Source organism: Sander lucioperca, chromosome 18, assembly GCF_008315115.2.
Source record: "Sander lucioperca isolate FBNREF2018 chromosome 18, SLUC_FBN_1.2, whole genome shotgun sequence".
Lineage (NCBI taxonomy): Eukaryota > Metazoa > Chordata > Actinopteri > Perciformes > Percidae > Sander > Sander lucioperca.
Window position 1 is genome coordinate 22,406,343 of NC_050190.1, and position 12,641 is coordinate 22,418,983.

A 12,641-nucleotide genomic window follows, 5' to 3' on the forward strand; every position below is an offset into this window, starting at 1 on the left:
AATCTGAATTTTGTTTTTAGAAGAACTTAAGTTCAAGTTGCCAGAAATTACAGTTAATATAATGTGTGTCCTGTCTAGTTTAAGAGGTGTACGGCAACATGCAGCAACATATCAGCAGGATGATCTTTACCACACTGCTCTACTTTTCTAAGAGAAACAGGAAGAGCCTCTTTACTTTATCAGATTGAGTCAGCACTGCCTCCTAATGGTCATGACTTCACATTACAGCTGAATGAAGCATCACAGGCTCAACTACACACAGACATACAGGTAGGTGTAGCCAGCTATTATTACAATAAATATCATTAAGAAAAGATGAAAGACAAAGTGTGTAATGCAAAACAGATTTTGTCTTTCTACTTAAAGGATAAGTCCAAGTCTGTCTGAATACAATACTCACATAATCATTGTCCTTTGCATATAGCTGTGAAGAGATCCCATTGTAGGGTGACTGCACTCACTGGTGGACTAATTTAAAAAACATAGCAAAAGTGCCCTCTTGTATTTCCCCATGGTAGATAAAGCATGATCAAGTGCCCTCTATGGTGTAAATGGGATAAAGTATTTAATTTAGTCATTAGTCATTTAAAATGGTTAGGCTCAACTGAAAACCAACCTGTGCAACAGATGTACTGTATAATAATCCTTTAAATTGATGTCTTTAACTCCAATAATAATAATGATATCACTATTGTTTTAGTAGAAGTATTTTTCTACTAATTTAAGCTCATAAAGGCAATTAATTTGACTTTCACAGTACTGTATTTCTAAGCTCACTGTATGCAAGAGTAGAAATATGTGCATCGTTAAAACTCTCTATATGAATTCAGACTTTTATTAAATCAGACTGATTATTAAACTCAGATTTTATAGCCTATTTGTGTGCATACCTGCTGTGTGCTGTATGTTTTCACTCTATTTGCCTTCCTGCGCATGTTCTCCGAGTTGTCAGTGAATAATGCAGGAGGCTTATGAGAAAGTCTCTGACCGACTGTTACACGTTTACACCAACAACTGATCCTGGCTCAGGGGTCCACAACCCAAAACTGTGGCTGGTACACCAACGGCTGGAGGTGGCGCACTTAACTGGGAGCTGCATTCAGTAGGAGAGGGTAACCGGAGAGCACCTCAGAGTCACAGAGTGAACCTGGGCTGATCAGGTGTCTGAGTTGAGAGACCTGAAGGGAGGATAGAAAGATGGAGTCCTTTTTCTGTGTGGAGTCAGACGCAAATTTTAGATTCGGTGTGACTTTGTAAGGAACAGGTATAAAAATGTCTTTAGTATGTTTGTCTGAGCCAAGAGAGAAACATTTCTTCTTTTGTCTTTGTTTTAATTGGTTATGGGACTGTGCGTGTCTTATAGAGCAGTGGTAGAGGTGAAAGGAAAAGCTGACAGGTACAAACAGAGAAAAGCAGGTGAGGCGAAGACAAGAAAGGGGTGAGAAGAGTTGGAAAAGTGATAGAAAAGGAGAGAAGTGAAAAGAAGTCTGTAGCAAGCTGATTTTCTACTTTGGACTGGCCCTGCTCTGGACTCTAAGCCCTTCAGCCTGCATGGGACTGAATGTAAGCTCCTTACTTCTATTGTTTCCTTACATTACAGTTTGACTATTCTAAAACACAGGTAAACTTTGCTGCACAATATACAGTTGGCAAACTCTAATATACTGCAGCTATAGAAGTTTACTAGCCTAAACATATAGGTCAAATGACAGTGATTTAGGAAGAGCATCACGACCAATTATCTTAAAGATATAAGAAAAAAGGCATAGCGATAATTAAAAAAAAAAAGGATAATCTGCTTTAAGGCATTGCCATGTGTTAAAGAATAAAAAAGTTGACTGTTGTGGTAAAGTGGGGCAGTTTAATCAAGTGATGCAGTTGGCTCTGTGCCTCAGGTTACAGGGCATTGTGTGGCAGTGAGACAGGCCTCATGTTTTAAACATGTTTGACAGAAATACAAAATGTGGCACTAGAAACACTCCTTCATCCCAAATATTTTTTTCCCACAAAATGTACCAAGCAGGACGGGAAAATGTAGGTTTAGCAATTATTTACTCAATTCAATATTAATTGAAATTCCGCTTCAATTGAAAATATTTAATGAAATAGGCACGGAGCCAGGACACAATTAACTTAGCTTAGTTTAGCGTGTAGGAATTGGGGAAACAGTGAACCGCTCCATCCAATGGTAACAAAATCTGCCTACCAGCACCTAGACAGCTTACTAATTAACAGAATATGTGGCTTGTTTCATTCATGGACAAACCAAAGCTGAAAAAAATGACAAATTGTGGTTTTATGGGAGGTTATTTTTTGGACAGAATCACTTGCCAGGCAACCAGTGGAGACTCCAGGAAGTCACTTTGACCTGAAAGAGCAGAGTGGTATCCATCTTCTCATTTAACTCTTGGCAAGATAGCAAATATTCCCTATGTGCAATGGTTAGGGCTTAAAATAAGGTCAGTCCTCTTTAAAGAGCACATTGGTTCACAGTTTAAGAGATATGTCTGCCTGGTAGGTTCAAATCAGGGCAAAAATGGCTCCATAGCAGCACCTGATGCCAAAATGTGGACATACAGACATCAGTGTGGATATGCTACACATACTGTACTATTTTATTGATTATGTAACTTGTTATGCTTTCTCCAGTAAAGGTTCATGTACTTTAACTGCAAATGAATTGCCTGGAAGAGACAAACTGATGATTCTCATTATGTAGACAATAACATGATGACACAGTTGAGGTGTTAAATGTTAACTGTCAGACTACGCCTATCCCAGGGTCCAGGCAGGCCAAAGGTCCACTGTGTGCCTCTCCTGAGTGACTCCTCCTTGGAGAGATAATCAGCTCTCCAGCCTCTCCGGGATCCAGCTTCCGCTCTGCCCCGGTCTGAAGCCCTGCAGCACTCTGGAAGACTCAACTCATGTAGCCAGTCCAGAGGGACCTGCACCGAGAGGCTTATAACTCAACACAGGAGGACTAACAGGAAGCTCTTATGAAGGTACTCTGTCTTTCCTTAGTCTCCTCAAGTAAAGAACCAAAGGGATGCTTTAGTGTAAAATGCTAATGCTTCAGGAGTTTTATGAGGAAACACAGGTGTGTGAATATGCCTGTATGTGTGTGCAAATAGTCAGTGCAGAGTAAATAAATGACAGTGAAAAGTCACAAGGCTACCCTGGACAAATTCCAGTATATAACCTGACACTTCCTAATTGTTCTTCTACCTTTATCCAATCGCTATCAGCGTTAAAATGAAGCACAATCCCTTGCTAAGTCTACATACAGTATTGATCAATCTTGCAATTGAGCTTCTACTTTGTGATCAAGAACTGTGCGTGTGTGTGTGTGTGTGTGTGTGTGTGTGTGTGTGTCAAGGTAGTTAAATACCAACCACTCCTAAACACCATCTCAGGCTATAGGTGCAGACTCATTTTCATATTTGGTAGCCTAAAACACACACACACAGGTTGGTAGTAAGAGGGCTGCAACAACTTGAGATGGCCAAAAAGAGGGCTAAACAGCTTGCAAAGTACTGTGCCATATCTGCTATTATTAGCAGGCGCCACATATGGCGGAGAAGTTGTTACTTATACCCTTAAGAACTGAGTATTGTGCTTATTAAGTGATATTGTGAAAACCTGCTGCATGCCACTGGTCCATGAGTTTGCGTATGTATTGTACTGCATCTGTAATATTTGTGTCCCTGTACCATTTTTCTTCATGTGGACATAAATAAATGGTTAAAATGTGTGTGTGTGTGTGTGTGTGTGTGTGTGTGTGTGTGTGGTGTGTGTGTGTGTGTGTGTGTGTGTGTGTGTGTGTGTGTGTGTGTGTGTGTGCATGTGTGTGTGTGTGTGTGTGTGTGTGTGTGTGTGTGTGTGTGTGCGTGTGTGTGTGTGTGTGTGTGTGTGTGTGTGTGTGTGTGTGTGTGTGCATGTGTGTGTGTGTGTGTGTGTGTGTGTGTGTGTGTGTGTGTGTGTGTGTGTGTGTGTTTTTCAGGTATACAAAGAAGAAGCTAAAATGGAGAATCATGTCACCCAGATTTCCCGAGACGACCTGGAAGAACTCAGGGAGGCCTTTAACAGAATTGGTCAGTTTCACTCTCACATGCATTCACACACCTAACCTGACCTGATTGTATTGATAGGAATTCTGGCCTTAGTAACAGTTTTACAGCTGACCATAAAGCATGACTCTTATGTAAGTATTTGTATTGCTTGGGTTATTGAGTACTTATGTACTTTGTGTGTGAGATAATTCCAGATGTAATAATGAGACGTTGCCAGATTTTATCAGTCGATTATCTAAGTCTATAATAAAAAAAATATGCTGATGATAGTAAGCAATATACTGTAATTAAGGTATAAGGTTACATTCCTATTAATGTATGATATACAATTACAAGGCACAAAAGATAAACTGGGGGTCGGGACCCTCCAAGGGGTCAGAAGATCAATCTGACAGGTTGGTGGCTCTGAGAGGCTGTAAAGATAACTTCTTTTCTTATCAGTCACATACAATCGTACAGTGCAATGTAGTAAATTTCAATCTCTGCATTTAATCCATCCTAAACCTTAGAAACAATCTAATTAAATTGTGCAATTTATATATATATATATACACACACTTCTGGTTTCATTGCTGTACGGTATTACAATTTAAACATCATCATCAGTTTTTTTTTATCAATGTCACTTTTACCTATTATGCGATGGCATAATCTAATCCACAAGATCAATGATTAAAAAAACAATCTGTATTACATTGCTTTGTAGTCAGAGGATCAACAAAGTAATTATAATTCATCCTCTAGGGACCACAAATGTATGTACAACTTTTGAAGGCAATCCATGCAATAGTTGTTGAGATGTTTGAGTCTGGGTCAATGGGTGGACCAACTGACAGATGCCACTAGTATTGTTTTGACATTTTTCCTCTTAATTCTTATGCAACACCGGATACTTTGATCTCTTTAAGTCTGTCAATGAAAGAAATCAAAAAAATGCAAAATCACTCTTTGGTTGCTCACTCACAACTCATGTTCACACTAAGGCTTCATTTTGGGAAATCACAAGCCAAAAAGCCTGGTCAGTGCACAGCAGGGCAGCTGAAGTCAAGCATACAATTCAACATATATGGAGAACAAAGTTTACAATAATACTGGAAATGAATACAAAATAAACATTTATTTGGGTTTAAATGGAGCAGAACTGTTAACGAAGCAATAACTTCTTATAAACTCAACACAACTAATTCAACTTCAATATCAGTCTGCAAATAACATAGAACCTATTATTAATTATTAGAAAAGTCTTTTGTTTGTCCTTGCTTTTATCATCTGTGTGCACTGTTTACCAATAAATATTGAGCACATTAACCTCAGATTAATTTTTGTATAGCAAATTGACTTACTATATCTGTGTATGTGTGTTTCTCTCTGTTTCTATTTGTGTTCAGATATTGATAACAGCGGCTTCGTGAGCGACTTTGAGCTCCAGGAGCTGTTCAGAGAGGCGAGTTTCTCCCTGCCGGGCTACAAGGTGCGAGAAATCATGGAGACCTTCATCGCTGGAGACACCAACAAGGACGAGAAGATCAGCTTTGAGGAATTTGTTTCTGTGAGTTCTGATGCCGATTGTAAGCAAATATACAAACTTACTCTTCAAAACCTCGCACAGAGTAACACAGGCTGTCCATGTTCAGATCTATCAAGAGCTGAAGAGCAAGGAGTTCAGTGAGACGTTTAGGAAAACCATCACAAGGAGAGATGGGATCCGCTCCTTTGGAGGAACGTCAGGAAACTCCAGCGAGGGGACGCAGCACTCCTACTCTGGTGTGAGAGAGTATGCATTGTGTGTGTGTGTGTGTGTGTGTGTGTGTGTGTGTGTGTGTGTGTGTGTGTGTGTGTGTGTGTGTGTGTGTGTGTGTGTGTGTGTGTGTGTGTGTGTGTGTGTGTGTCATGCAATGACCTTTATTTAGATAGGGTTACATTTGGATTGCTATGATTTCAATGTACTAGATATGTGTCAATTTTGTGCATTTTTCTATCTGTATGCATGTTTGAGTGTTTGTGTGTGAGTGTGTGTCCGGTGCTTATAAGCATTGAGCTGTGTGATGAGGCTGTACAGGCAGCGGGGTGCAGATGGTGTACTGAGGCCCGAGAACAGTCAGTCTTTCCATGACTCACACTCAGCAAGCCAGCAACTCTCAATTCTGTCTTGCTCTCTTACTCTCTCTCCCCTTGGTGGCCCAGAAAGCACAACATAACAAGAGTGTATTTGTGTGTGTGTGTGTGTGTGTGTGTGTGTGTGTGTGTGTGTGTGTGTGTGTGTGTGTGTGTGCGCGCGTGCGTGTGTGCGTGCGTGTGTGTGTGTGTGTGTGTCTGTGTGTGTGTGTGTGTGTGTGTGTGTGTGTGTGTGTGTGTGTGTGTGTGTGTGTGTGTGCGTGCGTGTGTGTGTGCGTGTGTGTGTGTGTGTGTTTAGATGAGGAGAAGGTGGCATTTGTCAACTGGATCAACAAAGCCTTGGCGAAGGATCCAGACTGCCAACATCTGCTTCCCATGAACCCAGACGATGAAAGCCTCTTCACTTCTGTCCGTGATGGCATCTTGTTATGGTAACACACACACACACACACACACATACACAAGGAGGAATGTGAGATTACACACGTCTGAAATTACATTTTGTTACTCACACTCCCTTTTCTCTTTCAGCAAAATGATCAACTTGTCTCAGCCTGACACGATTGACGAAAGAGTCATCAACACTAAGAAACTTGCCACCTTCACAATGACAGTGAGTAGTAGCTTTTAGTAGTAGTTTAGTAGATCCATAACACATTATAATACAAATACTAAAAAATATGTAATGCATGGTAATCCTTACAGGCATACATATAATGATATGTGCAAGAGAAGAAGCACCAGATTTGTAAAGGAATAGTTTGACATTTTGGGAAGTTTGCTTATTTGCTTTCTGGCCATAAGTCAAATGAGAAGATCGCTTTTTTGGTGTGAATTAAACAAACCAGACATCACGTTTTAATTAATAATCTTTTGAGATGTTAGAGGTGCATTTTTTTTTTAACTTTTGGACAGAGCCAGGCTAGCTGTTTCCACCTGTTTCCAGTCTTTATGCTAAGCTAAACTAACTGACTGCTGGCTCCAACTTCATATTGAACAAACAGATACGAGAATGGTATCAATCTCAATTAGCAACAAAGCAAATAAGTTTATTTACCAAAATGCAAAGCTATCCTTAACAAGAACTGGAAAAATAAATGCTTAAAATAACTTAGAAAGGAGGAAACTGTGACCTATAAATGTCAGAATGTATTAGATTTTATTGAGCAGTTAAACAAACAACTCCTGTGGCTAACTCCTAGTAGAGTCTTCTAGAACTGTTTATATGGATGTCAACTAAGACAGTAACAGTTATAATTGTGGATCTCTAAGACATAGCATTGGTTGTCCAATACCATTGCACTGTGCAAAGCTTGTAATATATTAACTCTTTACTGCATACTTCCTGATTATTTCTGTTTTATATCCTTTTGTAGTTCTGCAGTTGCCTCCTCTGTGTAGAAGTAAAAAAAAAGCATAGTCTTACATATTTGTTTTTTTATTTCTCACTGGGTGTTATGTATTCATCCAGCCATCCATCTTCTGAAAAGAGCTAGATTAGACAGTTGCATTTAATTTATAATAAGTTAGTTATTATTGGAGGATTGAGGCCACAGTCAGTTTGTTTTTGCTGAGCTGTTACAACAGAAATTGCAAAAATGCTGTAGTTTGGCTATAAAATCTCTGACTTTGAGCCAAAAATGAACACGATGATACACAAATCATTTACATTTGTAGGAGAATCTGGTCCTGGCTCTAAACTCAGCCTCAGCGATCGGCTGTATGGTGGTGAGCATTGACGCCCATGATCTGATGGCTGGGAAACCCCATTTAGTCCTGGGACTGCTCTGGCAGATTATCAAGGTTGGCCTTTTTGCTGATATAGAAATCAGCAGGAACGAAGGTCAGCAACAAACACCCACACACGCAATACAATAACTTCACAGTTACTGTACACCATTACTGCACAGTAGTTGGAAAGTAGTTTTTATTCTAAACATGAATGTCATTATTTGTAAAAGAACAGGTTTGAAGTTAAGCCCCCCCCCCAAAAAAAATATTATATTATAAATAAAATATTAATATATATTAAAACTACTACGTTCAATGGACACTGCTAAACTAACAGCATGTGTGTCTCCAGGTCTAATGGCCCTTCTGACAGACAATGAGAGTCTGGAACATCTGATGTCGCTCTCCCCTGAGGAGCTGCTGCTTCGCTGGGTCAACTATCATCTAAGAAACGCAGGAACAAGCACCATCAGCAACTTCAGTGAAGACATTAAGGTCCCCTACAGAGAAACACACACACACACACACACACACACACACACACACACACACACACACACAATTACACCAACACAAGAGTGTAACCCCTTCTTGTACTGTACCACTGCAGGACTCGCGAGCCTACTTCTACCTGTTGGACCAGATTGCTCTCCAAGACGACTATAAAATGAGTGTCAAGATTGACATGAGCGGCCTCAATGTGAGTCGGCTTGTTTTTGCAAAGTTCTCAAATCACAGTGGATAATGTCAAATGTGAAGGTGACAGAGTTGTGAACCAGAAACTGATGGAAATGATAGAAATTAATAATTATTTTTAAGGGTTTATTGTTAATTCTGATGTAAGGTTTTGTTTCAACTTTAAAATGCTATTTGTAGATCTTTGCATCTCTCTCTCTGCTTTATATTATCCTGCAGATGTACATCAATTAAACTAAATGAAGTGACCTTCCTATTGGATTTTGCTATGATTATACATATATATATATATATATATATATGCAGCGTCTGTACCGTGCATGTACACATGTCTGTTTTATGTGGTATGTGAAGGAGCGTGATTTGGACCAAAGGGCTGAGCTAATGCTGCAACAGGCGGCCCGGCTAGACTGCAGACAGTTTGTTTCTCCTCATGACGTCACATCTGGGAACAGCAAACTCAACATGGCCTTCGTAGCGAACCTGTACAACATGCATCCTGGTTTGCAGAAGGCTCAGATCAACGGCAACGGCATAGAGACTGCACACATAGAGCGTGAGACACATCCCTCACTAAAAACATATTTTGTCCAATATGATCAGGCTGCATTATGTCATGGTCTTGAGGCTGCTCATTGCTTTTCTATCAACCCAAAATTAAAATCAAGTCATCAAATGGTGACACAAACACACACTCAGTCCAGAATGTGCACCATAATGATGAATGTGCATAGACACACAAGTTATACAGTAAACCCAATAAAAAAGTCAAAAGAAAATAAATGTTTCAAGGTGTGACAAGTTATGGCAGCCATAAATCCATATATACTGTATGTAAACTATAGCTGAACCTAAAGCATCCCTATCTGGTGACAGTAACTGTAATCCGAACAGCTGGTAGAGTAGGTGATGGTGTTTATCATGTCTTCATGTCTTTCCAGCTGAATCCAACGAAGAGAAAACATTTCGAAACTGGATGAACTCTCTTGGTGTTTCTCCATATGTCAACCACCTATACTGGTATGTCATCAGTTACACATCAGGGTGTGTGTGTGTGTGTGTGTGTGTGTGTGTGTGTGTGTGTGTGTGTGTGTGTTAATCTTATCAAGGAGGGGGATGGATGATTAACATTCCTACAGTTACCTATTTATACCAAGTACAACCAGTAATGAGGGCAATTTGAAGATGTAGGCGAGCAACATCAGTGTCCTCTTTTGGTAATTACGTTCACAAATTGGCTTTTATTTAGTTTAACACTTACCATTTATTTCTATTTATTTTATTTCAATTTTGAAATTACATATTTGATGCGCTCTTGTGAGTATAGTCATTGTTTTATATAGTTTAGTGCAGTTCTTATGCACTACTCTAAACTTATTTTTGAAAGGTGTCATAAAAATAAAGATTATTGTTATTATAGTAGTATTTGTATTAGTATTCTACTGGTAGACATTGAGCAGGGAGTTGAACAGGGTGCCTTGCCCAAGGGTTACAGCTGAAATAGTATTGTTATTACTTCATTTTTACACATTTTCACAGCTTCTGTTAACAGCCTCCAAATCTAAAATTGACCATCAATTTACTTAATGTTGTTCTCTGTCTTACTTTGTCCCTTCAGACTTCAGAACCTTAATCTCATCTTATAATAAGTGACATGAAACAAGCTATAGCAAGGATTTTGAGTGCATGTGAATCTGGTGGGGACATTTCAAATGCCACATTGATTTATTGGACCAAAAGTAATCAAATGTAAACATATTGAGTCCTAAATAGACTGGACTTAGCCCGTAAAGTATCCACAAAGTATTAAACGCTTCAGCAAGAACCCAATTTTTTTGTGCACAAGCCTGAAAATAAGGTTACTCTTTGATGTTTACTATCGAAAAGCCACAATATGTTATACCTTAGTTAGTTAGAATTAGTGATACTAAACCAAACTTAGCATGGTATAAATCTTAAATATTTTCTTACCTATTTTTTTCTTCTTCTATGATTCTTTTTTGTATGCATTCCTGTTGCAAAAAAAAAGCAACTGTTGCTGCAGTGACACTTGTTTTCCTCACTTTCTCTGTGTTCTATCTTCTGCAGTGACCTGTGTGATGGTTTGGTGATCATGCAGCTTTATGAGAAGGTTGATGTGCCGGTGAACTGGAAGAAAGTCAACAACCCACCTTATCCTGTTCTAGGGGCCAATATGAAGAAGGTGTCCACATTATAAGTTATTATTATTATTATTATTATTATTATTATTATTAAAGAAATAAAGCTGGTGAACACCAAAGAAAAACATTTTGATGACAAAATAAAATAAAATAAACATTGTTTTTCTTTGCATATCTTAGCTGGAGAACTGCAACTATGCTGTGGAGCTGGGCAGGGATGTGGCTCACTTCTCTCTGGTTGGCATCGGAGGAGAAAACTTGAATGAGGGGAGCCGAATGCACACCCTGGCGCTGATCTGGCAGCTGATGAGGAGGTATATACATGCACTGTCCAAAGCTGTGGGACATGTTATTTGCTGTAGTAAACTGTTTGGGAAAGACAGACTGTCCATTTCAAATCAATTTTAGTGTTTTGGATACAACAGGTCCCTGTACAGTTTGAGTTATCCATCCTGCTTGTTATCCTTCAGGTACACAGTGCAGGTGTTGTCAGATCTGGGTGATGGAGAGAAGGTCGGAGATCAGATCATCCTCAGCTGGGTCAACACCACCTTGAGCCAGAAACGAAAAGATACACAGATCAGCAGCTTCAAGGTGTGTGCGTGCAGGTGTGTGTGTGTGTGTGTGTGTGTATGTGTGTGTTTGTGTGTGCGTGTTGTATTTGATTAAACTCAAGGCTGCATTTGACCCTCTTTCCTTGTCTTCTGCAGGACAAACTGATCAGCACCAGTCTGCCAGTGATTGACCTGATCGACGTCATTGCTCCCAGTACCGTCAAGTGGGACATGGTGAAGAGAGGAGAGAAAGGATGGCTGAAGGATGCTGATAAACTCAACAACGCAAAGTAAAAGACAAAATTTCGACACTTTTTTCTCTCTTCTCGCAACTTTGTATTTGTCACTAGATCGAAGACTCCAAACTGCTCTCTCTTTCTGTCCCTTTCCCAGGTATGCAATCTCATTGGCTCGTAAGATCGGAGCTCGTGTCTACGCGCTGCCTGAGGATTTGGTGAAAGTGAATCCCAAGATGGTGATGACGCTGTTCGCCTCCCTCATGGGCCACGGTTTGAAAAAGGCCAAACGCTGAAACGGACATGAACAAAACACCTGGAAACCAACCACCAATATACGTTTTGTTTCTAAGCGCTTTTCATCATTGTTTCCCCCATCTTTTCTATCATCATCATTTTCTTTGACCTTTAAACTTTCTGTGATCAAAGCAAGACAGTCACGAATGTTGGAAATCATTTCTTATCAGCGAAGCCACTGCATTTGCTATCTGTGATTTTATAGAACAAACTCATAATTGTTGTTTGCTATATTTTTTATAGCGCATTATATCTATTTACTTCTTCTGCTATATGACCAGAGAAGGAGATTCAGCTAAAGCAAAAGCAGAATCATACACACCTTCCCTTTATGCCTGTAAATGTTGTGCACTTAATATTGCTATTTAATTATTAAAGAGAATCTATTAAATGTACCAAGCAGCCGTGTATGTGTGTGTGTTATGCATGATTAAATAAAGGAGAAAAAATAGTGCTCAAACAAAGTAGCTTTTCTCGTCTTGGATGAGTGAGTCATTATGTGCAACTCTAATGTGATTTTTAAATGCATAAAGTAAGCAGAACATACGTAAAAACAAACTTTCACCTTGTAGTATTTTATGTATGAGTAACTTATTTGTACATGTACGTATGCACTAAAGAAACAACCTTTTTTTGTAGGTGTAGGATTAAAAGGAGACATTATACTGAGTCACACAAAAAACTGTTGCTTTCACACAAAAAACAAGGTATATAAACAGTGGTGGAAAGTAACTAAGTGCATTTACTCAAGTACTGTACTTAGGTACAATTTTGAGGTAC

At 39.3% G+C, this 12,641-nt stretch overlaps 1 protein-coding gene across 1 annotated transcript; it reads left to right on the forward strand.

Annotated features, from left to right (window-relative positions):
* Positions 1-1,022: 1,022 nt before the first annotated feature.
* Positions 1,023-12,256, forward strand: LOC116057694 (plastin-1-like). The gene is made up of 17 exons (XM_031310277.2): positions 1,023-1,563; positions 2,782-3,002; positions 4,001-4,091; positions 5,459-5,619; positions 5,705-5,834; positions 6,484-6,616; positions 6,717-6,798; positions 7,863-8,028; positions 8,269-8,411; positions 8,527-8,616; positions 8,967-9,168; positions 9,554-9,632; positions 10,701-10,815; positions 10,955-11,088; positions 11,245-11,368; positions 11,485-11,618; positions 11,722-12,256. The coding sequence occupies exons 2-17, from the start codon at positions 2,997-2,999 to the stop codon at positions 11,858-11,860; spliced, it is 1,929 nt and encodes a 642-aa protein (XP_031166137.1). The 5' UTR covers positions 1,023-1,563; positions 2,782-2,996; the 3' UTR covers positions 11,861-12,256.
* Positions 12,257-12,641: the final 385 nt, after the last annotated feature.